Source organism: Melanerpes formicivorus, unplaced genomic scaffold (genome assembly GCF_026170545.1).
Source record: "Melanerpes formicivorus ecotype bairdi unplaced genomic scaffold, bMelFor1.0.p_v2 SCAF_12, whole genome shotgun sequence".
NCBI classification, from domain to species: Eukaryota; Metazoa; Chordata; class Aves; order Piciformes; family Picidae; genus Melanerpes; species Melanerpes formicivorus.
In genome coordinates this window covers 11,648,288-11,676,054 of record NW_027142364.1, presented here as the reverse complement: position 1 = coordinate 11,676,054, position 27,767 = coordinate 11,648,288, and the positions used below count along the sequence as shown (strand labels likewise).

General features: G+C 40.4%; 1 protein-coding gene across 6 annotated transcripts in view; it reads right to left on the bottom strand.

Annotated features, from left to right (window-relative positions):
* The window catches only part of STAG1 (STAG1 cohesin complex component), a 178,718-nt gene that overhangs the window by 99,745 nt on the left and 51,206 nt on the right, over positions 1–27,767 (bottom strand). For all 6 annotated transcript variants that reach the window (XM_068145373.1, XM_068145377.1, XM_068145378.1 and 3 more), the window contains 3 exons: positions 26,566–26,668; positions 16,870–17,034; positions 5,770–5,866 (listed from right to left, as the gene is read on the bottom strand). In XM_068145373.1, the coding sequence (XP_068001474.1) occupies positions 5,770–5,866; positions 16,870–17,034; positions 26,566–26,668 (365 nt within the window). The remainder of the gene's footprint in view (positions 1–5,769; positions 5,867–16,869; positions 17,035–26,565; positions 26,669–27,767) is intronic.

Sequence of the window (27,767 nt, the reverse complement as noted above, 5' to 3'; positions counted from 1 at the left end):
TTTGTTGATGAAACAGGGAGAAAGCAAACTTCATACCCCTCATAAAAATACAACTTCCAATGCAATCAATAGCATAATTTTCTAGTTTATTCAAAATATTAAATGTTTATGGGTTCTCTTTATCAACTTCTTAATAATAAATGAATTAACAAAGAGGCAAAGTCAGCAACATTTCTCACTAACAATTTGCAGTTCCTTATGAAAGGACCATTTGCAGGAAGTTGCATTTATCAAGTGGTCTTCTTTCCACGCTCAAAAACCTCCCTCTGTAGAGTGGTATTAGTCTGCTGATCACAAAACTAAACTGTGCACAAATAAATGACAGAATATTAACTTCTTTCAAACCATTACTCTGCTTACAATGGTATACCTCTTATTAAGCTATTATTAATCAGAGTAAATAACACTATTTCTTAACTTCCTAAAGTTAATTTGCTTTCTGAAATCCCACCCAGCAGCAAAGCAAGCAGCTGCTTCTTCATTTCTTTTGCCAGACGTACCATGGCCACCTTACAGTGCATTTCCCTGGGCTTCTCCTTCAATTTCCTTTGGCAAAACAGTTTGTCCTTAATTAAGAGCATAGCACATTAATAAAAATCAGAGTGAGTGCACATCCTGCATTCAAGCAAGGTAAATCACAACTCTTGCAGTTGTTGAATTCTTTGCACCATTAAACCACATAATTTTTCAGAGGACCTTAAGTAGAATAGGTGAGGGAAAAGTAGATTCAAGGATCAAGCTCGAAGAGAGCATGGAGCCCCAAGTGTCTGATTCACAAGGAAAAATTCCATGAAGATGTCACTTCTGAATTTACACATTTCTCACTCAGAAAACAAACACGAGAGAAAGAAGGGGAGGAAGAATAGGAATGATTTCACAATATACTTGAAAGTAGTCAAGTAGTTCTCAGCTATGCTGAAAGACCTTTTTCCCCTCAAAAGAAAGCTTCTCCGCTTACATGGACTTGATGGTTGGTTTACTCTCAACAGCTTAAGAGGCAGTTTCAACCACTAATTACTTCTGGTTAGAAAAAAATAAAATAAAATATTTATTCCACAAGCATGGCTCTCTGCCTTCCAAATGCAGGAAGGTCAGAGTGCTGGTGGGGTTTTCTGTTTGTTTTGTATCAATAACAGAAGGCAAAAGCAGTCAGCACTGCAGATATCCAAGGCAGCTTGAAATTCATGGAGCTCCAGAAATGGAAACAGCCTGGTTGTCATAGCAGCGGAGCATGATACCTGAGCTAATTACTGAGTCTGAGAGGCAGAGCTAATTAGCCCAGATACAGCATCACACTGACACACTTATAAATCCTTCTGGGACCTGGGCACACATACTGCTGATTAGACATTACTGCTTACTTGCTTTTTGCTTTCTGCTTTAGCTCAGAGATCTCAGCACCACGCCATGCTTTATGTAAGTGCTACACAAAAAAAGAAAAGAGGGGGAAAAAGCAGTAATGTGTTCCTGCAAAGAAGGTGGTAGTGGAAAAGGGCTTTCAAAAAAACCTGAAAGAACTCTGCACACTGACTTGCTGTTCCTCTGCAAGAGGATGTCTGCATCCACAACAGCAGAGAGCAAACAACAATATTTGAAATGTAAATCTCCACAGGATGGATACACTTCCATTCCCAGCCTAGTGGAATTTATTGGAAAAATTGATTCATCATTATGACAACCTAAATTCAAAAGTTGTCTGTTAACTTTAGGATCTTGCATTTTTAGATAAGTTTCCAACAGAAGTAAGAAGATAAACACACCACCACCTGCTTTACAGATCATACGTACTGTGGGAAGGAAATAACTACTACCAAAACCCAAACCTGTTTATTTTTCTCTCCCCACAAGGACTGGAAATAGTATTTACTTCCTGGGTTTCCAGGAAGAAAAAGGATTTTGAAACTTCACTTTTTCATCTTTTAAAGCTATGTGACACAGGATACTCCGTCCAGACACAGCAATGCATTTCAAAAGGGTAGGAAACAAAAAGTGAGTAGATGGATTTACCAGTCCTTGCTAATCACTTTTCTGCCCCAGAAATACAATGTCCCACCATGGACAAAGACTACACCAACTGGGAAAGACAGGGGTTCCTGTTGGTATTCTTGACAAAGGAAAGATAAAGGAAAAGCCCTTTAAGAAACTACTTTCACTTCTTTGTTATCAAAATCAGCAAAGGCAAGCAAACATACAGATTGAGCAGGTAAACCAGTGAAAAGATAGCATGCAAAGGGTAAAATTTTAACTTCTGTGAAATCTATCTGTTGAATCGAGAGGCTTTTGGTAGTTGGGCAGGACAAACTTCTGATTTATACCAAACAATGTTTTAAAACCACAAGAAGATTACTCAAGCCATGCTAAAACCAGATCTTTAATATTTGAATGCACATTAATATATGAACCAGAAGACATTGTATAGAAAGTTACTACTGATTAAACACACTCAGAAGAGTTGACAAAGGACAGATCTGATTGAAAATCTGGTTTAGATTTATTCAGTTGTAAGATCTTTCAAGTTCACCTGCAAAATTCATTAATTTTACAGAGGTTTTGTATTAATAATTTATATAACATGCCTGCTTATTCATATTTACAAGAGATCGCTTCTCGTTTCAGGAACACCTCTAAGTGAAGCTGGAGGATGCCAGGAGGTTCATTCAAGTGTATGCACTGCCCAAGAGAATGGGATAGACAAGTGAAAATCTCTGTTTCTCAAAACAGATATTTTTGTCAGGGTCAATACTGTTGCTAAATAAAACAGTTTGATGCTCAAATAATTTCTAATCAAAGTCAGAAAATAGGCACAAGCTCCTTATCTGCTTAAAGCTCTTGAAGGAAATGTCAACCAAATGTATTCTACATACACTTCGATATCTAATAATTCTAAGCACTGTGAAAATGGTGGATTTCTAAACCTAGCATCACTTTCCTGAGGAATCTCCTTCTAAGCCAGCAAAGACACAAGGGGTACTGACAGATTAGCAACCACAGAAGCCCCTGAGAACAGTCAGGTAGGAATCAGGATTTCTCCCTGCAAAAGGATGGGAGGACTGTCAGATCAGCAGAAGTGCATCTACACAAATACATGCAGCATGGAAGACAAACAGGAGGAGCTGGAAGCCATTGCGTGTCAGCAAAACTACAACCTAGTGGCCATCACGAAAACGTGGTGGGATGTCTCACATGACTGAAGTGCCACAATCAATGGCTACAAACTCTTCAGAATGGGCTGCCCGGGGAGGTGGTGGAGTCACCATCATTGGAAGTGTTCAGGAGGAGACTTGATAGGGTGCTTGGTGCCATGGTTTAGTTGATTAGGTGGGTTGGATTAGTTGATAGGTTGGACATGATGATCTTGAAGGTCTCTTCCAACCTGGTTTTCCTAACCAGGACTCTTGCTGCTCGGGCAGCTTCCTTATATTCCCCCTGTTCTACCTGTCCTTCTCTCCACTTCCTGTAGAGTTTCCGTTTAAGTAATAGTGCGTCCAGTAGCAACTTGCTCATCCAGGCAGGCCTCCTAGCATTCTTACCTGCTTTTCTCTTTGTTGGTACACAGAGCTCCTGGACACAGAGGAGGTGGTCCTTGAATACTGACCAGCTGTCCTGGGTCCCTCTTCCCTCCAGGGCTTTGTCCCACGACACTTTGGCTATCAGATCCCTGAAGTGATCAAAATCTGCATGCCTAAAGTCTAGGGTCGTAAGCTTGGAATACTTCCTCCTGATTGCCCTGAGTACTTCCTCCTGATTGCCCTGAGACTTCCTCCTGATTACCCTAAGTGGACTATCTGTAAAATCCAGCCTCTTCTGATAAAGTTTTCACTTATGCTAAAATCCAGGCATGTTACTGGAAATTAACCCTGGTTTACATCTGTTACTGTAAAAATTTCAACATAGAAATAAATCTTCCACATGCATGCTAAGCTCAGGGGACAAGTCATTTTTGCTTTCTTTCTCCTTTAATTGCTGTTGGGGACCAGAAGGTCACTAAAGCAAGCTCAGCAGAGAGCCATCAGTACAGAGTACTGAAAATGGACAGAAAGTCACTATGTAAAAAAAGAGTAAGTAAACGACATCAGCCACTTGAAGTGTGGCTGTTTCACAGCCAACAACGGAAAGCCTTTCTGGGAAGCAATTGATCCAGCAGCATATGGTTGACTGTAGGCACTCAGCCTGAACCAGGCAGTTACAAGAGGTTTAAAAAATATGCATCTTCTGACATTATTAGAGTGCAAGGAGAAAGAAAGGAAGTAGGAACTGGAGAGCAGCAGGGGAATAAGGTATTTATGAGACTGCTCCACCAGAAACTTGAATCAACAAGCATAAAAACATATGGCCAAGGGTTCAATGCTGCCCAACTTCTTAGAAAGAAACTTGTGTGGTGGAGTTTTTTTTCACATACACCTTTAGGAGAGTGTTTAAAAAAGCAAACAGAATACAACTGCTTTCATATAAGCTGCCAAACAAGTCTGAAAAATATTTTAGGGAATTTGTTGGAACAGTACAGACAGGCTTGTACTCTAAAGCCCAAGCTTCAGCCCTTTCACAGAATGCTTCTAGAGCTTCAGTCTTTCCTTCCATATACAAAATAAGTTTATTACCTTAAGCTATGAAAAAAGTTTGCTGAAGCTGCTGATCCGTTCCTATTTCTTTTCTCTGATGCTTTTAACTGTACTTGTGACTTCACCTCATACTTAAGAAGGAAGGAAATTCTACCCAGACCATTAAATCTTCAAAGGTGCATTTGCCTATCAGCTACAAAATGAAGAAAGAATTTCTGAATTGTGGATTATTTTCAACTCTCCTCAAAGCAAATTAGTGGAAGCATCAGGCAAGAGTAAATAGTTTGGTTCTACAGACAGAGTACACCTTGATCATGCTCTCTTTTTGAGGCTGAGTTAACTGAAGAAAGACAACACATGAAAAATTCATTAGAAGGTACAGTGTGGCAACAGAAAAATAGAATAGAATAGAATAAAATAGAATAGAATAGAAATAGAATAGGAATAGAATAGGAATAGACCAGACCAGACCAGGTTGGAAGAGACCTTCAAGATCATCACGTCCAACCTATCACCCAACACCACCTATCAACTAAACCATGGCACCAAGCACCCTATCAAGTCTCCTCCTGAACATCTCCAACGACTGTGACTCCACCACCTCCCTGGGCAGCCCATTCCAATGGGCAGCATGACTGCTGCATGTCTGGTAATAGAGACTGTTTAAATAGGGTATAAAAAGAAGGCCACTTGCTGCCGACTTGGTAAGTGTTATGGAAGAAGAAAGAAGATTGGTGCTTCATCTAGAAGAAATCTTTCTTGCTGATCAAAGTCAATTGAAGTCTGACTCCCTCCTCTTCAGTTTAAAACCCCATCATTTTCCTACAAAGAAAGCAAAAATAGCAACGTTAAAGTATAGCCACACTTACTAATTCTCATAATAAAAAAATTAAGGAGGAAACAGAAAGGGGAAGCAAAGATATGCCTACCTTGGTGAACAGATCTCTTGTCTCCTTTTGCTTATGAGTGGAGTGGCTCTGTGAGGATTTGTACACTTTTAGATGATGACAGGAAAGTGAGAAAAATAAAGGGTAGGCCTTTGACAAACAAGCTTTAAATAAAATTATTCTTGAAGGCAGACAGTATTTCTGTATAAACCATGCACACAAGGAATCCCAATCCAAGTTTCTCCCACACCTTTCCCAGCACTAATGCACATTTGTATGGCTGTCAGATTTATTCTGTACGACTTGTTCCCAACATTCTGTACCTCGACATCCTGAACACTGGATAAAGAAGTTGATTAAATCCAGAAGTGCTATGTCCCTGTCTTGTTTATATGATTCAATCCAGTCGTCCACCACAGACTGTCAAGGAAAAAAAGAACACTTATCAGACTCTTAAAATGTGTTTTATTAAAGGCAAATTACTCATTATTTTCAGAATATGCTTTTATAACGGAGCATTTATTTTGCATAATTATACATGTGTACAAATTCAAACACCTACACACCTTCTTGCAGTGTGGAGACAGAACAAATCATGCTAAAGATAATTATTATACATTATTTTCTGGTATGATAATTGTATAAACACGAGTTCAAAACTAAATGACTAACTCCTCAAAACTCTACTTGCAGTATTTATCTACTTTCAAAACTGTGTTGAAAAAAAAAACCTGAATCCTGTGATTTCCTTCAGAATGACCAACATACAGTCCCAGAAAACTGATGAGTACAAACACTTTGGGATTAAAACTGAATTTATACTGCATAGTGACCATCTCAGTATTCGCAACGGCTGAGGTAGCATATCGGTCATTCAGAAACCCTGCACACAGCTCAGGAAGACAGAACGCAAAGATGAGTATTTGGTAGGCAGAACTAACACATAGCAGCTGGTCTTACAGTGTTTGGGAGTCAGTAAGACACCTGCATGACAGGTATGAAGCTGAGTCCCAGTTTCAAACTGCACTCAGACCTGTAAGTAGCCAGGAGGTATTTTTACAGTTACCGCTATGCAGGCGTAGCACAGAGTCATTACTACGAGTAAGAGCAGGGAGGAGGACAGAAAGCTCACAGGTGACAAAAATATTCATCATGTATCACATATAAATCTCTGGGGGAAGAAAATGTGCTTCAGGACCTCGATGAGAAAGGGCACTAAGGAAGCTTTGCCAGTCAGCACAGAAGTGCAATCACAGCATCACAAAGAGTTAATGGCAGATACACATCAGCTGAAAGGAATGTGGCAAAGCTCTTGCTGCTTCCCATACAGATACTTTACAGTTCTGACTACAGAACCCTACCAGAGCTGCAGACCCACAGTTTTTAAAACTCCAGATATAGGTAAGGTAATGAGGATAAAGCAAACAAACTCACTCTGGAAACACATAAAAACTGTCCTAGAACAGCAAGAGGGCCATGTTGAGTTCCTTCCTTAGCCTGCATCATGCTGAAGGAAGACAAGTACGGCTTCCTTTCACATCTCTAAGATACAGTATTCCAAGTTCCTCATTAAATATACCAAATTCTTTCAAATGTAACCAAATACTGCATTTTACTTATTTACCAGGAAAAAAAAATAGAAACCTTTACTGTTCCATACGTGAGGCAGCATTCATTAAGGGAAGCTGGACTAAGCTATCGAAGCACACCTTGCAAATGGGTTGTTTTATTTTGGAGAGTTCAGGTTTACAATCAATTTCTAAAAAATTCATTAAAAAAAAATCCTACACTCACCATCTCCCACCACCACCATCCCCACCACACAACCAGCTTCCAACCATGCTGAGAAAGAATGAATAGGAAAGCCAAAATCCAAACAATTCAACTTCCTAGGAAAAATTGGGCTCTCGATAAAACAGTAGACATCAGAATAGGATCCTGAAAGATCCCTCTGTAGTTTCTATCTTACTCAAGTCCAAACTCAAGCGGGATTTTAGGAAGTGTTTGAGAAAAAGGAAGCAGCAAACCAGTTGTGCAGGCACTAGAGAGAGACATTCTCAACCCTGCGAAGCAACCCAAAACATTCCTTGTTTAACACAACGGATTCATTCTTAATCCAAGACAGGATGAGACTATTGGTAGTACCATAGTATGCAAGAACCTCCATGAACCTCTGAACATTCCATTTGCCAGGAAGCTAAGTTCTCACATGTTTTATCTACCAATACACACACACATACACACCCAGGAGAAAAAGTCCTAGGAAGAAGTCCATCATGCTTACTTAGAAGAAATGAGAAAGGTAGTCTTGGCCTCTAATAAATTTTCATAGAAAGTGAGGAAATATGAAGCAGCAGCAGCAGCACAAAATCAGTTATCTAGAATGCTTCACTCATATCATCATGAATTTAGGCCTGTTTCTCCAAGTATCACTTCAATCAATTAGTGGCATTCTCTAGGGCACGTAAAACCAAATGCAAAAATTATTTACTAAACTAAACATTGACAATGCTTAATGGCCAGACTGCTAGTATACTGCTAATTTAAATGATTTGTTTGAACAGCTCTATCACCATAGATATCAAAACAACATGCAATTGCCAGCAGCTGTTTTTTTCACCGAGGAAAACAGCAGCTGTGCTGGGCCAGACCACAGGTTCATTTACCCAGGGCTTATACCTGTGGGGAAAACCATAAGAGGAGGAAAAAAATACATACTGATATTTCTCAGTTATTCTCCCAGACCCTTAAAACCCTAGAGTTATTTCTCCTTTCATGATTGTGTCCTGTCTAAATCAAGAAGTTTGATAGCTGCATTATCTTGGAGCAACGTGTCTCAAGGGTTAATTATTCACTGCAAAAATAGAAACTTTTTTTTATTTAAACTTGCCCAGTGCTAGATCTATTTGATGTGACCTAGTTCCTATGGAAGAAGAGAAAACAAACCTCAAGTCCATATGTGTGTTTCCATGCTACAGTCTGGTCACCTCTTTCCAGGCAGAGCGATCCCACTTTGCACCGTGTGGTTTGCAAAGAAATACTTCTATGTATTTACCTCTGCTCCCTCTCATCACGTATCTCTTAATGGTTTCTGAAGCCAAGTATATTATTCTTTGAACCCAGGGAATTTCAGATGCTTTTCCTGAGTGTTAATAACTAGTTTACCAGCATCTGTGCATTGTCAACAGCCTAGTCTCACATAAAATATTCCCTGTGGAAGAGATTACTTTTCACAGTCATTCCTGCTCCTGTTTCTTGCTACAACATCCTGCTCCTTGAGCTCTACCACCACAACTAGTTCTGGACTGTGCTATGCATACTGCCAGTGAGGCCACCTCGGGGGGGGGGAGGGGGGGGGGGGGAAGAGGGGAGGGAGCAAAGGGGAACGACTTAGATGAACATCTTCCAATTTTGTTTCTGGTTTTATTAAATGATCACTTGGGGTTTTCAGCGTTACCCTCAAACCCATAGCATCAGTGCTGCTCATCTCCCTTCTGACACTTTTTGTCTCTTCACAGAAAATGTGGGCACGAAGGTCCTACTCAGATCTATCTGGCATAGAACTTGCATTTTTAACCCAGAACCATAACAAAAAATAAAGCCAAGAAGCTGATAACAAGATGACCAGACTTAGGACAATGCAGAGTCTTTCATGGCAGCAGTAGATAAAGACAAAACAAAATCAGAGTGAAGGCTCAGAGCAGGGACAGCAGGCAAATGTTGCTAGCAGAGGACTTACAAAGCTTTAACTAAAATTAGATTAATTTTACCCAATTTTGCATGCACAACCCCTGCAGTCACTCCCTTTGTACTCAACACAGCATGTATGTGTGCACACACATATACAGGCAACACTCAGTGGAGCTGTCAGCCTAATTCACCTCTCCAAAGCAGGTATGCAGGAGCTCCTGTTTAAAAATGCTCCTGATTACACAAAGTAGATCTCCACTGACTGAGGAGCTTTGGGTGACAAGTCACCTACAGGTACTTGACCTGTCAGCATCAGTAAAGTCAAACATACTGTGTTCACTAAGCCCCAAATAGGTGAGGGCTATTTTCAGTGTATCAGAATCAAAATGCCACCTACAAACCTGCACCATCCCACCCCTGGTGCATGTTTGGCATGTTTGTTGGTAATTTTCTTTAGGGATTACAGTTTCAGGCAACAGGAGATAATGAAGCCAAACCACATATGCCACAACAGTTGGAACTTAATCAAAGTGTTGACTTTTGACATAACAGAAAGGGCTAGAAAAATGAAAACACTGAGGAAAAAACCAAAACCAAACCAACCCAACATTATACATATCAGACCTAAAATAGAGACAAAGATCAACTGAATCAAGAAAAGTCAGCAGTAATCCAAATACTAGGAGAAAGATCAGATAGAAGCAACAAATAGATCAAACAAGAGGCAATAGAGTAGCAAATGGTGACACAAACAATAGCTGCCAGAAAACGAATTAGTCAAGCACAGAGAGATTCCTGCTGAAAACAAGGACTTCTAACCAACAGTCCACAGGTTACACCAACCCCTCTGGCAGATTTAATCTTATCAGCAGCCTCCATCCAGTCACCCTGTTTCAAGAGCTTCTCAAACATAGGCAAAGAGCAAACTCAGGGGAAAATCTGTATTTGGTCACCATCTTGCCCTTGCCTCCTCCCTATCATTCATCCCGAAACACAGAATGGGTACTGCAGCCATGGCCCATGTGGTGAGAAGAGGAGGGAAGCACCAGTCAGCTCTCTGCAAGGAAGGTAGCTAAAAGTAGGCTCTATCCACCAGAACTCATCCCCAAGTGTCTTTTTGCCTACTTCTGCAAAGTACTTATGAAGATGGAAGGAATAGATTGCATGAGTTATTCTGGTGGGACCCATCTGCTTCCAAATGTCTTTACCTTCACATGTAATAGAGAGCATGGATTCACCACACAGAAATGTGCACTTGCATGCTGTGCATGAGATACATGATAAATTCAGCATTCCTGGGAAGCACAAGATGCAAGAAATCCATGCTTTTGAGATGCAACAAATTCAAGGAAAAGGCTCCCCTGACAACAGGGTGTGAAGAACAACTGAGACACTGCACAAAACCCTGTACCTTCACATCTTTACTGCCAGATTGGAGTGAGGCAATGAGTATTTATTAATGGCTCAATTACATCAATAAAACCTCAAGATTACACCAGTAATACCCACATGGACCCTCTTTCACTCCCTGTCAGAAAACAGCTATGCATATACATACACACACACCTATACAGATATGTGTGTGTGCATATAGATTTGTACACATAAAAGCACTACAGCTCTGGTCAGTCGGTGTAATAAAGCCATAAAAGTACATGCTACAAAAATGAGACTCATACTATTTGTATTCCACCCCCCCACTCCCAATCTAAAAATGCTTCTATTCTTAAGAAAATTGAATGAAAAATGTCAAGGTTTTCTGCAAACAGCAGATGATGCACAGTACAAATACATGAGCACCACAGAGACTTTGAAAAAGCCTGTAACAGCTTTCAGGAGAATCTTGCAAAAATTAACTCTTTGGTGGATCTCTGTTAAAAGCTACCATGCAGCATAACTTGACAAATATAGAATCATGTAATTATTATGGTTGGAAAAGACCTTTAAGATGATTTGAGTACAACTAGTATCTAATCCCACCATGTCTAGTGCTAAACCATGACCCTCAACACATCTCTGCCTCCTTTAAGCACCTCCAGGGGTGGGGATTCAACCACTTCCATAAGGAACCTGTTCCAGTCTATGAGAACCCTTTCAGAGAGTAAGTTTCTTCTAAGATCAACCTAAACCTCCCCTGCTGCAATTTGGGGCCACTTCCTCTCATCCTTTCCCTTGTTACTAGGGAGAGGAAACCAACCCCCACTTTACTTCAACCTCCTTTCAGAGGGTTGTAGAGAGCAAGAAGGTCACCCCTCAGTTATTCAAATATGCCAAACAAGCAACCCTACAGAAACTTAAAGAAAGTCAAGCACGTAGCAGAATAGATCCATGGTCTGAGTAAACAACTTAAAATCAATCATGGAGACTTGCAGATATTGAGCTTTATGTCTCAAAGTCTGCTAAAAGACAAATAGGAACATTTTATAGTATTACGAAGAAACAGCAGCTCAAATTGCCAGTAAAATCCAAAGTCTGAGGCAATGAATGAAATAATGAAGCTGGTTAGCTTATTACCTCCTGGAGGCTTCACAGCTGCGAATCCATTTCATATTCCTTCAGTGCAGGAACATTAAGGAGCATTAACTGCTGGAGGAACCACAGGGACTAACTCCAGAGGCTACCTTGCCAATTTGTGTAAATTAGCACAGTCCCCCCAAATATTAATGAAAGTTGATTTAAAAAAAAAAAGCTATTTCCCAATTCAAATTAAGTAACAATTTGGCAGCAGCAGCACTACCAACAAATTAAAACCAAACGGCACTATATATGAAGAGCACATACAAGGGTAAGATCTGAGTCAACTGTAAACCAAAGCAAATCAAGTCTCAAGGAGATTTAAATTAGGATTGTATTAGGAAGACATTCTTGACAGTCAGAGTGATGAGACACTGGAACAGGCTGCCCAGGGAGGCTGTGGATGACCCCTCCCCTGGCGGTGTTCAAACCCAGGTTGTATGAGGCCATGAGCAATCCGGTCAAATCGAAGGTGCCCCTGCCCATGGTGGGTGGGTTGGAACTAGATGTTCTTTAAGGTCCCTTCCAACCTAAACCATTACATGAATCTATGCATAAATAAACTGCCATTTCATACAACTGGCTGGAGACACACTTCTTTCACAGTGAATATGACACCAAAAATTGACTCTAGAATGGGTGTGCAGTGTGTTTACATTAAAGGTTGGGGGCGGAGGGGGGTGTTGGGGGAACCAAATTGAATACTAACATCTTCTGCCAACAAAACCCATGGTACTCAAATGAAATTTGAAGATTATTAAAAAAAAAGAGTAGAATTAAGGTTTTCAATTACCTGTATAAAGAGCCACCTGAAGAGATGATAAAAGCTAAAAACCATGCTTTAACTGGCAGTGAGAACAACTTATCGTACACTAAAAATAACATATGTAAGAAAGGCAAGTAGTCAAAGAGGCTGTGTAAAAGGTTCTCTCAAGTAAATCTGTGCAGGTTTTGTTTTCAAAAGAATAAAAGTCTTTTAAGACTAAATTTTGTGGAGAATGGAGTACTTACAGAGTTACTGGAGAGAAACTCATTCTTAACATATGGTAGTACATGCAATTTAAAATAATGCATTAGACATCGATATGAGTTGCACTGCAACTTGCAGGCACTAGGGTCTAACATACACCCACTGAAAACCCTAATACAAGGTTAATTAAGAAAAAGGACTGTAGACTGAGAAACTGCAATTTATTCCTTTTCCTCTAAAGACAGCAATTTTAAATTATGGAAGAGTTCACACTGTGCGAATACAAAATCACAGGACACCAGAACGGTAGGTGTTGGAAGGGACCTCTGGAGATGATGTAGTCCAAACCCCATGCTAAATCATCTCCACTTACAGAAGACTGCACTTTGATGGTGCTGGAACACTGAAGCAAGGTTCCCAGAGAGGCTGTGGAGTCTCCTCTAGACACTTTCCAAACCAACTTGGACATGTTCCCATTTGATTGACGCTGGGTGTGATCCTGTTCTAGCAGGTGGGGTTGGACTAGATCTTCAGAGGTCCCTTCCAACCCCTACCATTCTGTAATGCTGTGACACTGATGTTCTGGAGGAGGCACAAATCCCCCTTTGCACAGAAGCAAGCAGAACTCTTCTCTGCTTAGTTTGACCAACACAGAAGTACAAACTTACTTACAGCTAATTGGTCATAATTTACCTAGGAAAAAGTTTCAGACTGAGGCCTAAACAGTATTTGAGATTATCATACACTCTTTATTTCACTGCTGGCCAAATGCCTGGTTCAGAGACCTGCAGAAGTGTGTGTGAGGATCTGAGCTGCAAGTCAGTCTCTGATGGGTCTGTTGGGGGGTCAGCTGGAGAAGTGGAGGTTCACCAATACCCTCCAGCCCCATCAGTGCTTAGCACATAAGAAACAGTGCTATAGTCCCTTCTGTCTAGTGGGGTTTAGTGTGGGGAATACAGTGGAGATAGCTGTCTTCATAAAACCACAAGGGAAAAAGAGACAAATGACAAAAAGCAAAAGAGTATCATGCTTGCCTCAGAGAGGAAAAAAAAATTAAGAGCCTGAAAAAAATATGCTGTATGAATAGTCTTACTGGACTGACAAAATGCACCTGCAGAAACCAGGAGCAGCAGGTCACATCACACTCTGTACAGAGAGCTGCTGACAAAAACTTCTGAAGTAACTAACTGTGCAAAAGGTTACAGAGTACATTAAAAAGCAGTGACAACAATCTGATACCAGCTTCACATGGGTATCAAATTGATTTCTAGAGCTCAGATGAGACTCAACATGGACACAACTACCGCTTCATAGAAAGGAATAGATTTGTATGCAAAGAGCAGCTCTGAAGTGTACTTGAAACACAAAATATTAACCTAACTTTGTTTCCCTAGGAGAACCACACAGCAGAAAGCCTGAAGAGAAGCAGCAAATGAATCCTGCTGTGAGAACCTAAATAGGGTACAAACTTAAAAGAGATGAGAATTGAATTCAGCTACAGACTTCCATGAGGTGGCAACACAAAGTCAGAAAAATCTAGCTAAAATAAACCCTGAGAGCAGACTGCAGGAGCAGATAGATCAGAAGTGAAAGAAGACGACTCTCATGTTATCTCAAGATACACTAATTAAATTTGTCTGGGTTTTCATTGCTGGAAGCAAACCTTAAAAGTGCTATGGAAAAATGTAGGTTCATACTACAAGGAAAGAACTAAATATTGAGAAATAATAGGTTCTAGCAAACACGAATATATGGCACTTGCCTGAAAATTGGCAATACTGACAAAATGGCTAAAATTGGCCACAAAAAAAAACGGCACTGACACTGTGAAAAAAATTTGCCAAGGATTCATAAGTGTTTCATCAAAATCCCTAGGCTAGTAAGAAAAATGAAAAGTATAAAAACATTTGTAAGTTTGGTTTACAGAGCCTCAGCTTCACATGAGATTATTGTCCAGAAGTGCAAGCTAAGAAATATTACATCATATTTTAATTGCATCTGGGGTTTCTTCCCTGCCTCCCCACCCCCTTCCCCCCCACCCCCTTTTTTTTCCCACCTTTGGAATTTTTTTACAACACATACAGAATATATATACATACATAAAGTATTAACCACGTTGGAAAAGACCTCTGAAATCATCAAGTCCAACCTATCATGCAACACCATCTAAACAACTAAACCATGGCACCAAGCACCCCATCCAGTCTCTTTTTACACACTTCCAGCGACGGTGACTCCACCACTTCCCTGGGCAGCCCATTCCAATGGCAAATCACTCTTTCTGTGAAGAATTTCTTCCTAACATCCAGCCTAAACCTCCCCTGGCTCAGCTTGAGGCTGTGTCCTCTTGTTCTGGTGCTGGTTGCCTGGGAGAAGAGACCAACCACCAGCTGGCCACAACCTCCCTTCAGGTAGTTGTAGATGGCAGTAAGATCTCCCCTGAGCCTCCTCTTCTCCAGGCTAAGCAACCCCAGCTCCCTCAGCCTCTCCTCACAGGGCTTGTGCTCCAAACCCCTCCCCTGCTTTGTTGCCCTTCTCTGGAATAGTAAAGTATTCAAAGGTGCACAAGTGACATATACTCTCAGGTCAATTATGCCCATTTGCATCCCAGGCCTTCAAGCTTGCCTTACTCCTTTACAATTTGCTTTTCATTTCTCCACTGCTTAAAATGTGCTCCTTCTCAACACATGTAGACTGGGCATGTTCTAACCATGCATGTGCACATGTACATAAGCACAACTACACAGACACACACCCATCTATATATGCATATACAGATAATCAAGTTAAAAGTCTTTTCCAAACAGTGATTCTGATTCTATGATTTTATTCTATGCATCTCTCTTAAAACAGGTCACCAAATAGCAATCACCCAACTCCTTTTCATCTGGCTCCTGCAAGTGTCAGTAAATCTAAGACAAACATACTACAAAAAGCATATTGTATGTTCTGTATCACAGTAAAACCAGAAAATAGACTCCAGATGTTCCCTCAAATCCTGCCAAAAAAGAAATTTGAAGAAGTGTTGAAAATCAAGTTGGAAGCCTTAACTGGAAACATGTAGGAAGAGGTGGCACAAGGAATCTGCAGCTTTGTTAAGAGTAAATTTGTTCTGTCTTCACCTACTAGACAAGAAGGGTCAATCCTGAGTAACTGTAAATACAGCTACTGTGAAGAGTACAAATCTCATTTATTTCTGTTTATTACTTTAAAATTACATCTCAGACCTTTCACAGATTTGAGACAAATTTTTAACAGCTTTCACTCATTTGGAAGACTAGATTCCTTTGGGAATTAACCAGGCTTAGCTTTTAGCTAGACTAAAAGTCTTATTCAGAATAGGACTTGACCCCTGATTTTTCTCATTTCTAATTCTTTCACATTAGTTAGCAGCACAAAGTCAAAACACACTGATACTGCATGAGTCCTGTTTTGTTGAAATGCAAAGTCAAAGAGGTTTGCTTCAACACTCCCTCAGAAGGAACAGCTGTTGGCTTTGCACTGCACAAGATGAAGAGAATTTTGGGCCCATTGTTTCTCCTTTGTTTGCTACAAAAAATATCTGAGGCACAGCTTACTGAAAGCATACAAGTACTGTCAAAAACAGTCATCTCTTATGGAAGTTCTTGAGGTGGGAACTCATGTGGCCCAGTAGATCCTGTAGGACCTCTGAAACCGATCAAAATATAGAGGAGTAAGAAACACTACTAGAAGCAATTCACTACAACTGTCTTAGATACTTATTTCATAATGAGAAAATCACCTTCAGGTGGTGTCCAGCTTTGTCCCTCAGACACAGAGGAAGTTTAGATAACTAGTTTAGCCTTTGTCTGCTGCTCTGGTAGGGACATCAAGAATGCAAGCTGCAGTGCAAAGTACTCAAGACTGCTGGTGTCAGCAGGTGGTTTTTTGGAAACCAAGCAAATACAAAAGCCTTGGATCCATCACTAACAGCATGTAAGTTTTATATGAGGAAAAAGCATAACAGGATAGTCTTTAATGGACTGCTTACTCCCAAAAAGTATTTTCAATTTGGAAGCAATGAGCAAAAATAATGGAGAATTTGCAATACATGACTTTATGATCTGTTTTGTGTCTTCTGTAAGTACATATGCCAGTCCTCAACTCAAAGCACATTCTGTCCCTTGTTTTGAGAGACAGCCTAGTGGGAAAAAATACAGCTGTTTAGAAAAGAGAGGACTGAATTCCTACAGTCACAGGATAGGGATAACACAATTAGTTACTTTACCTGCATAGCACTCTTTCCCAGCTTAACCACCTCAAACAAAGTGACTGGGTCCCCTTCTCCATTCTGCTGAGGGTGGCCATTAGCTCTTCCACGACTTGCTCCTCTAGCTCCAGATTCAGAACGACTCTTGTCTGCTGGAGACTTCCGAGGTTTCTTAGTGGCAGACTGGGCAAAGAAAACCAGCAGAATGAAAAATTTACTATAGCTAGATCTGAAACCACTCAACATCTCTTTATAAATTGTATGTCAACGCTGCACACACATTAATACACTCACACATGGACATACACATGAATCTTAGAGAACAAGCCAGCCTGCAAGGGATCTCAGAAATTCTCCAGCTTGACCTGCTCAAAGCAGAGTCAGATACAAAATTCAACCAGGTTTCTTAGGGCTTTATCCAGTCATACACACACATTTGTATTTATCAGTAGCTGCTGAGGAACAACTGAAAAAGACACTGTCACATCAAGGTAAGCAGTGGTGAATTTGCAGCGCTGGCCTAAGAGCTCACATCAATACTCATCCTAAACACAAATAGTTGACAACATGACAAAAGCTAGATAAAAGGCAGCAAATTACCAACAGGACAGCAAAAGTATTTTATGCAAATGTTTAGAATAATTAATGATCTGCAGAAGACAGGAAATTATTGAAAACACACATGTCATGTGAACTTTCATTTGCTGTGGTTTTGTTTTTTGTCTTTTCTACGAAACGGCATACACAAGGAGGCAGCTCCTCAACTCAATTCAATTCAAATTAAATCACTGAATTCATACAGCCAGATTTACTAATCACCATAATAGCCCCTTGCTCAATTTTTTTTTAAATTCAAACATTTCCCCTGTGCATCTGAATTATTTAATGTAAATTTTCCTCTAGGTTCTGCAAGCTTATAATGAGGTAGTATAGATTCCACTTGTAAGAAGTCATCTAGTGAACAGTTTGCTCTGTATTTAAGTCACCTTATGCAAAAACACAAAAGATGTCTGGGGAAAACAACATAAGATTCCTGCTGTGATCTGACTTCCATATTCTATTCTTCCTCCCTTCTGTGAGGCTGACAAAAGCCAAAGTAGCCATTTTCCACAGACCAATGAAATTATGTTGAGGAATTATGCCAAAGAAAACCACATCCAAGCAACTGGAAGATTACACTTCGGACAGTAACCTCATGGTATGATTTACCTGAGTACACTGTAAGCCTTTTGAAGCTTTTAGTAAAGAATATAAAGTAAACATATTAGGTTGCCTCTTCCAGTTGCAGACACAGTTAGAATTTTCCTGCAGAGGAAAACGATCTAACTTCCAGAAGAGAGCTGGTAGAAGACAAACCTGAAGTCTATCCTTGTTTTTACTTTAAAAGGGAGCACTGCTGGTGGGGCCAGAGAGCTAAAGAAAAGGGCACGGCAGAGCACAACTGTCTCTTGCAAATAGTCAGTTAAGGACTTGCATATAAATGCAAGCTGGAAAGCTTAAAATGATGGCACATTCTCTGTGCAGATTTTTTGATTAACATCTGCACTTATGATCACAAGAATGTGTTCTCCCTCAATGAATTTTTAAACATGCACAAGGCTGCCTTTCTCAGCCAGAAAACTATCAGTACATGAAATATTTGAGCTCTACCGAGCTCCAAAGAGACACATGATCACTATTTAATAACATGGCATAGAATTAGAAGTAAATTGAGATGTATAATCCATGCACTTATTCAGCCTGGGTGACAATAAACCAGAAGCACTTCAAGTACCACTAAATGAATGTGGGAATGCAAGGTAATGTCCTCCACAGAAGCTAGTGCAAACTGCCCCTGTACTCAGTTCTCTCAACACATAATTCAAAGGGAGACATAAGAACACTTGCAAGGTCAAAGAGAAAGCAAGTAGAAGGATGTGAAAACCACACATCCAAAGATTCCATGTTACTGGAAAGCAATGAGAAAAGCCATCTACACTGGTAAAAGTACTGCAGATAGGCATGCATATGCTCAACATCAGTGATCACAAGACACATCACCACTCAATTTAAACTCCACTTCTGTCAGGTATCTTGGGAGAAGAGGGATGTGTGCTTTGAACAAGACTCATAGTTTGAATTAGAAGGGTTGAAAACACCAATGAGCTTTCAAAAGAGGTACAGAATTATTGGACAAAGACCAGATTTCTCAAGCCCAAGTAAGTATCTCAATATCCTGGACTTGAATTAACAACAGATATTGTACTGACTCTACTTGAAGGAAGTTTCCCTCTGGTATAGCTTTTTCTTTTGACAATGAGAACAACTCTTACAATAGAGAAACTGGATCTTTCACTTAACAGTAGTCATTTTGTATCCAAGCTGGGGTAGCTAAATCCAGAAGCAGGATCTGTGTTGAATCAAGGCACAAAACAAGTAGTCAAAGAATCCTCCAGCGAGAAACTGAAAAAAATCCAAACCTAGAACTCCGTGAGTTAGGGATAAACAGTATCTTTCAGGTAGGAAGACACTAGAGGAAAGGTGTCCAACAGACTTCCACTCCTGAGCACTTCCATCCTTTCAACTACTAATTTCCTTCCTTTACCTATAGTCCCCTTAAACTGACAGTCATGTACAGGTTGGTTTTTTTTTTCTTTTGCAAGTGTCAGACTGCCAGAATCCTGAGGTGTGTAAGAACTGACTGTCTTCCAGATTCAGATTTGACTTTTCTCCTGTTTATGATAGGGATCTCCAAAAAGCCACGGAAAAGGACAAGTAAATAGCAATACTGTCTCTAAGTGAGATACAATGACTTCCATAATCCAGACATCTGCTGCCATGGCAGAGACCGTGTGGAGGTGAATTAGGACTACCAGAGAAAGAGAGAAAGAAGCATGAAGAGGTAAGAAAGCTTGAGGCTTTTGAATCATGCCCCAAGAAAGGTGTTGCTTCAAGTTGTGAACTTTCACTTTGAGCCGCTGGACAGAGAGTTGAACTGGTGGTGGTGTCAAAACAGAGGACAAACAAAGTGACCCAAACCTGCAAAATTAAGTCATACAGTGAAAGTTAATTCACATGCTACCAAAAGGAAGGGAAAAAAGTGAAAATGGCTTGCCATTTTCCACTGACATTCCTCAAGCTGATCAGAGGCACTTCACAAGGAATAGAACAGTAAAAGTATTACAGGTCAGTAACTGCACCTAACCTGCCACCTTGTGTGATGGCCTCTATGTGCATTCACACCATAAGCAATGTAAAACAACACCATGTTTCTTATGATAGCTGGAAGAAGCCTTTTAACCTTCCACTTGAGGAAGACTGAAGAACTCATCTATCAAAGGCAACATCCTCCTGGGAGGCCTCTAACCTCACATTAAGAGGAAGAGTGAGTTTTTCCGGAATGAAACCTGATTAAAAGAAGGCTACCACATACTTCATAAGATCATCATGGTTATTGAGGTAGTCAAATGGTCAGTCCCTTAGACTTTTCAGAAAGACACTGAGGTGCTGGAGCAGGTCCAGAACAGGGAAAGAAAAGCTCATGAAGGGTCTGAAGAACAGATCTTGTGGGGAGCAGCTGAGGGAACTGGGGTTGTTTAGCCTGAAAAAAAGGATGGTGAGGGGACACCACATTGCTCTCTGCAACTCCCTGAAAGAAGGTTGTAGCAAGGTGGGTTTTTGCCTTCTCTCCCTAGTAAAGAGTGATGGGACAAGAGGAAATGGCCTCAAGTTGCACCAGGAAAAGCTTAGACTGGATATTAAGAAAATGTTTTTATTGAAAGAGTGGGCAGGCTGCCCAGAGAAGTGGTGGACTCACCATCCCTGGAGGTGATCAAAAAACACGTAGACATGGCAATTTGAGACATGGTTTAGTGGGCATGGTGGTGTTGGATTGACAGTTCAACTCAATAACCTTGGAAGTCTTTTCCAACCTTAACAGTTTTGATTCTTTTTTCATCACAGAAATATACAAACATTCCCTGTGAGAAGCCTCATCCTGCAAATAAAGACAGATGCAGATCTCCTAAGATCCAGTGCAAACAGAGCTGCTTTGGCTGAAGCGCACACAGTTTAGAATAAAAAACAAGCAGAGGCAGAGTTGGGGCATTCCTTTTTAACACCCTCATTTGAAAGCCTAGCAGGAGTCATAAAGATCATCTTAAAGAATCAAGAGGCCCTGCTGTAAATGCTTGAATCACTCCAATTCTTCTTGCTGTAAAATAAATAAATAAATAAATCCTATTTCCTCAGAAAAATGGGTAGTAGGTTAGATTGCCAAAAATACAAGGACCACCCCATCAAAAGCTTATAAGGAAAACTCACACCATTAAAATGTCTCCAGGGGGAAGCTACAAGTGGCAAGATGCAGAGGTCTTCACATACTGGCTGTACATGCACTACATTTTCACAGAGCTACAGAAAGACTGACTCACTTTGGTTTTAAAAGACAGAACTAAAACATAGAATCATTATGGTTGGAAAGATCACCTAAGATCACTGAGTCCAACCACTGACATAACACCACCATGGACACTCAGGTGAGCAAGCTAAAATAGGGAACAGATGCAAGCCAAACCAAACCACAAATCTCAATTACTATGAAGAGAAATTCTTCCAAGTGTATTCCTTCCTACTGTTAATCAGGACATGCATGATTTGGAACTCAATCCCCTGCAGTATGTAACATCCATGCTGTAATAAATATGCCTATGAGTATGCTGCAAAGTTAAAACTTCACAGATGAATACAAAGCTAAGGTACTATGGTCTGTCTCCTCCATACCAAGGGAAATACAAAAGGATCTGAAAGCAAGACTGTACAGCCTGCACTTGCTGTACCTAGACTTAATAGCAAAATCTGAGGAGTTGAAGGAAGGCATGTTGCAACCCCAAGCATGGGTTGACAGAGACACCAGCAGAGATGTCAGAATGTCCACCTTTGGAACAGAAATACAGACATCTCTTCTTGTCCTTGGAGTCAAAGAAGCTGATCTTCAACACTGAAATACAGGCAGGGCTCTCCCTCAGGTGAGGTTTAAGCCAAGCTGTTCTGAGCTCCTGGGAAGGTAAAGCCAAGTAGGCTGAAATAAAGTATGCCAACAACATCAAACAGCATCAAACCAAGAGGAGATGAATAAGGATAGATAAATAACTGATCTAAGCCTAGGCTCACTACTACGAAAGCTGTCACGAGTCCTTGGGCTTTCAAATCCCCTCCTAGAACAGCAGAGCACATCCATACCCATGTATTTCAGCAACACAGCTGACAGAAGAGGCATTTTTTCCCAAGCACTTCAAGCAGAGGACTCCTAGACCACCCCACAATTCACTGAATGTATATCCAGATATAAGCTCACATAGAGTATCACATAAAAATATGCACCAGAATATCCTACTGCCAGATTCACCTCTTGGCCAATCCTTCCAAAGGCGTCTGGTCTACGAGACTGTTTAGAAGTGGATACAGGCTAGCAGGAGGCCAGTCACTGCCAACGCTAGTACAGGACATGGTGCAACTCCTGCTAAATTCACCGCGAGTTTGGTGAATTCAGAACAATCAAATTAGATTCTGAGAGTTATTTTAAAGGACTAATGAACTTAACCTCTTTGTAAATTCACTGTCTATTCAGCCAAGCACTCATTACAACAGGCTCTTATAGATGTTGAAGAGCAACTAGGAAAGCAGTATTCTTAGGAAGGGAAGGTCCCCCAAAGGGTTCTCCATAAACTGAAGAAGTATTTACTACAAATGGCAAATTTTCAAATGAGGACCATCTCCTTTCAGAAGTCTCCAATCTGTGAAGAAGAATGTCTTTCTTTGGAAGGAAGCCTAGAAAATCCTTAGTAGCAGTTCAGCTTTCCAGGAAACAGTCAGGTTGATTCTCTAAACACTAGAGCAGAACAAAAATAAATAGACAGCCAGATCTGATTAAGTACATTGTGTACAGCTCTGTAACAGAACCATATAGCAAAACAAAAGAGAACAGAAGAGTAAACCTTCCCAAAGAGGTCACTATGTATACAGCAGATGTGTCACTGTGGCTGTGATGGCCTAAGGACATTAGGAAATCAATGTTTTCAGAGAGAGATCAAGTCTTATTAGAACATAATCTTAATTAGGGGGGGAAGCCCCACAGAAAAAAGAAAAGCCTGCATAACAGAAATTAAAACATCAAAACTAAGCATCAGTTGAGAAAAATAGCTCTGAATTTAATTAAACAAACTGTTCCACATTTGAAAATTAAGGTAAGTGGCACCTATGGAGGAAATAAAAATCATGTTAGCAGATGCAAGAGTGAGAGGGAAATGTCAGAGCTGCACCTCCTGTAAGAAGCAGATAATCCACCTGGGGAAAGTTGACAAGTTAGCAACATGGACAGGTAAGTAGTGTGGAGATGGGGGGGAAGCAAAATACAATGTCTGCAAACCCAATACTTCAATTACTAAGTCTGCGAATTATAATATCAAATAATGTTATGAATGCAACTGCCTAGATTAGACTTTTTAATATGCTTTCACTTCTCCTCAAGGATATAAAACACTTCTTCCTTTTGTAATTTTTATGTAGATTAACCTTATTTCCTTTCTATTGCTGCAGTATCCACTATGAAGGCAGGATTTGATTGTGTAGCCAAACATTTTGTCAAGTGAGCCAAAAACTGCATCAGAATGACTGAATTTTTGTGGATGAAGAGGGAGCAACAGATGCCATTTATCTTAATTTTAGCAAGACATTCAACAGCCTTACACAGTATTCTTGTATCCAAGTTGGCAAGTTGTGATCTGGTGGGTAAATAATTAGACGAGTGAACAAGTGGTTGAACTGCTTGGCTCAGAGTACAGCAATTAATGGATTATTTTCTACCTGAAAGGTGGCAATGAAGGAGTATAACAGAAGTCTAACTGGGACAGGTCCAGTTTCCCACCTTTATCAAAGAGCCAGACAGAACAAGAGTGTGGTCCTGTTAAGTGTGCAGATGACAACAAAGTAGCAGGGAAACTAACTGCATCAACTGCTGTTGACAATCTGAAGGACTAGGCTAACAGTACACACAAAATTGAACATGGACACATGCAAAGACCTGCCCCTAGCAGAGGAATAAATTCCTGCACCAATGCAGGATGGATAGCAGCTAGTCCTGGAACAACTATGTGGAAAAGGGCTGCAGAGCCTTGGCAGACAGGAAACTGGACACAAGACAGCCATGTGCCTGAGCAGCAAAGGCCATCAGCACCCTAAGCTGTACAAATGAGAATACAGCAGTACATCAAGGAAGCGATTACGCCCTTCTGCTGCATGCTTCTTATCCCAGATCTGGAAGAACATGCCTAGTTTTTGCCCTCTCAGTGTGAGAGAAGCAGAAGTAAACCAGAACTAGTTCAGCACAGGACTACCAAGGTAGTTGGGGGGCAGGTAACACTCCTCTCTGAGGCCTTTTGCAGGAGCATACTGCTGCAAAAAGGAGAACAAAGTACAGGAGTCAGGAGCTAAAGCATGAGAGGTTCCAATTGTCTACATGGAATAACTCTTTCATTAAATAAAATGGAATAGATTGCCTTGGTGGTTCTCAAGACTGGACTGAAAAAGCAGCAAGTCTGATCTTGCTCTGAGCAGGAAGTTGCAATGAAACTTCCTGAGGTCCCTCCCAGCCCCAGATAGGCTTATGTTGGAAGGGACCGTAAAGATCATCTAGTTCCAATCCCCCTGCCCATGGGCCAGGAACACATTTCACTAGACCAGGTCACTCAAGCCTGGTTTTGAACAGATCCAGAGCAGGGGACAACTCTGACCTCCTTGGGCAACAGTATTCCAGCATCTTACCATCCCTCATGGTAAAGATTCCATGATTCAGCATCATTATTTGCCTTTTCTGAACCTCTTCAAGTCCTAATAAACCCTTCTTGAGATGCTGGGATGGAGGTTTAGAGGAGAAAACAAAACTGGAATTATGGAATTTTGGCAAGTGGCAGTTTTACAAAGGACACAGGATTTGGTTTATTCTCTATTGTTTTCTTCAGTTTTGAGATGATTTTTGATCCCTACTAAGCATGTGGAGGATGCTTTCAGACTAATCTATGATAGTTTTGCTCCTTAGCCATAATGGTCAGCTCATAGCCCACCATTTTATGTATGAAGCAATGACCACTTTCTCTGTATGCTCCTCACTATCACATAACACTTGAAGAGCTTGGAGCTGTTCTAAGCATAATGTGCAATTGGCTGCCATAGAAACATCATAGCAGGACCAGTGAGTGCTTCCAGGAATAGTCCCAGAGGAGCTACTACTCAACTCAAAGAGAGGGATGAGAAAGACCTTTTGTAACAGTCACCTTTCTGTCCCAGCAACTGTGTGGTGGGTACAAAACTACCCCTCGTGTTTGTGCAACTTCAACTATCCCACTCTGAAGCTTCTGGGTCAGCAATCAGGTTGCATGATCCTGTTTTTTATTAGGTCTCCAAAAACTCATAGATAGATTGCTTCGGATAATTTCTGATTTTGCCCTTTGCTAACAAGTTGTACCAACAGATGACTTGTTCTCTTCATGTTTTTTTAAACCTCCCTGTGAGCCACTCTGCCCCTTTGATGAATATATGTCATCATAGTTGACACTCTTCAAAAGCTTTCAAAATGGAAAATGATGTGCCCTGTAAAGCCCAGGATTTACAAAGTTGGCTCCCAAAGCAAGTTCAAAAACTGTGATGCAAATTGAAAGTGAATGCTAAGGAATTTGCTCCAGCTTGGCCAGCGTGCTTGAGAGGAACACATGGTTCTGTCCATTGGCATGGTCTCACTAGTCCATGCTCAAGTTCTTGGACTTAAGATAAAAAGAAAATAATCTTAATCTACTAGTACTGTATTATATATAGCACATTGATACTGGAGGTGTGCTCAAAGACAGGGGAGAACCAAAACTATCAGTAATGAATACAGAACTTCCCACTAAAACCCATGTTCTACAACGCATACTCCAAGTGATATAAAGAGGACTATGCCTGATGACTCTGAAGAACTACAATGAAGGATGGCAGGGCATGCAGAATTACTTCTGTACTTTTCCAGTAAATTGAATATTTTATGAAATAAATGTAAAGTCAGAGAGAAAGCTTGCTGTCATACTATGTGTAATAGAGAATTGTTTCAGTATGTTCTCCTTCACGGGCCAGCAACTGGTAAAGACTAGTGAAGAACATCAAATTTTACATAGACAACAATGCGGTCTTGCTGCATAATGCTAGAGAATAGGCTGAAGTTCCCAGTCTCTATGTAGGACACTGAATATGTCAATGTTTAAAATGAGGCATTCAGTTAATGCTGTCCTGCAACTGTGTATGGAAACTCACATTAAGAGGTTATCAGTTATTAAAAGGCTCAAAAGTAATTTGCCACTTAAAACCCACTAAAACTTTCAAAGCAGACAGTGGCTGTGCTTCCTGACAATTCATGTCTGGACAAATGCTGTAATATGACAGTGGTAAGAGAACTGCAATATTCATGTAAGTTGATAGCAAAGGGAAAAAATAATAGCTATTACGAACTCAGTTTTGTCTCTCTTCAAACACTCCAAACATTGTTTTGCATATTGACCTCATTAACATTTCATACTACAAGTCTTCATCAAGTTTTACATAGGGCTTATTAAAAAATTGTTTATGTGACCACCAGATGAGATAGAAAACAGTTTGCAGTCATTTTTAAATAGATGCATAACAAAACAAAAACTAAATTACACATACTGGAGGCCTGCCAGGACGGCCCCTTTTTCTTTTTCCTTTGGCTTCTGATTCTTCAAGCTCACTGCCAGCATCTGAATGTGCAGTAGTTTCATTTGTAGAATCCCTAGGGGGGGAAAAATACTAGATAAATTAAAATGATTTGAAATCAACAAGTCATCTATAACTGACTGGTTAAATATTTAGTCCTAAACCAGAAAAAGGCATTAAAAGGCTTGTCACATTTATTCTGCAAACTAAGGAACAAAGCATCGTTAGCCCTTGCAAAAAGCCTTACCTTCTGATGGGTTGGAACGCAATTTTATTGACTGGAAGGTATTTAATTTAACAGGGTTTTTTGAGATCATGTTACACTTCAAAACCTGGCTGTATTAAACATCACATTCTCAATATATCCATCCCACAGCATATTCACTAGTATGAACATCCTTTTACTCTCAGTAGCTACTTCCCAACTGCTTTCCAGGTCACAAGAAAGCAAACTGGAGTCCAGTCCAGCTATCATATCATTAGAGCAGTGACACAAGTTCCCACTTGGGTTACTCTGTTTTCAGTCACACTTGAAGGTATTGGTATTGTGCAGCTGTTAATAAAGAGAGGATTAACACAGACCACAAGGAACAAACCAGAAAACTCAAGTCAATCTGAAGACATCTATTATTCTTCCAGTCAGAAAAACATTTTCACTTGTACGGTGAAAAAAGGTCTTTGACATTGCTCAACTATTATTAGCAGAGAAATCCTCAGTCCATCATTCACTTGTCCATCATTCCTGGTTTAGATTTAGAGATCATACTAAGGGAAAAACATCACTCCCATTTCCTCCCAGCCTGAACCAGGTGTGCACAGGCACTGCTCTGCCTTCCAAACAGACCTGGCTGCTTGAAGAAATGTTTTGTAATTGGTCATCTGAGGCATTAGATTTTGCCCAACAAGAGCCCAGAAGCAAAGCCATACCTGTTACTGGTGTGCTTTACTTTTACTTTGCAAGATCACCAGTGCATGAAATCTCTGTAAACTAGAAGTAACTGTAAAAACATTCTAGATTACTAAGAGTTAAGCCTAGCTCTGATCAGAGGTTTCTTTAATTCCAATTTTCTTCAGGTGAAAGGAGTTAAACAGCTGTAAAACTTGTGCCAGGAGAAGATGAAAATCAGACCTATTCCATTATCTTACACAGCCTCAAATATAATTAAAGGTGGCAT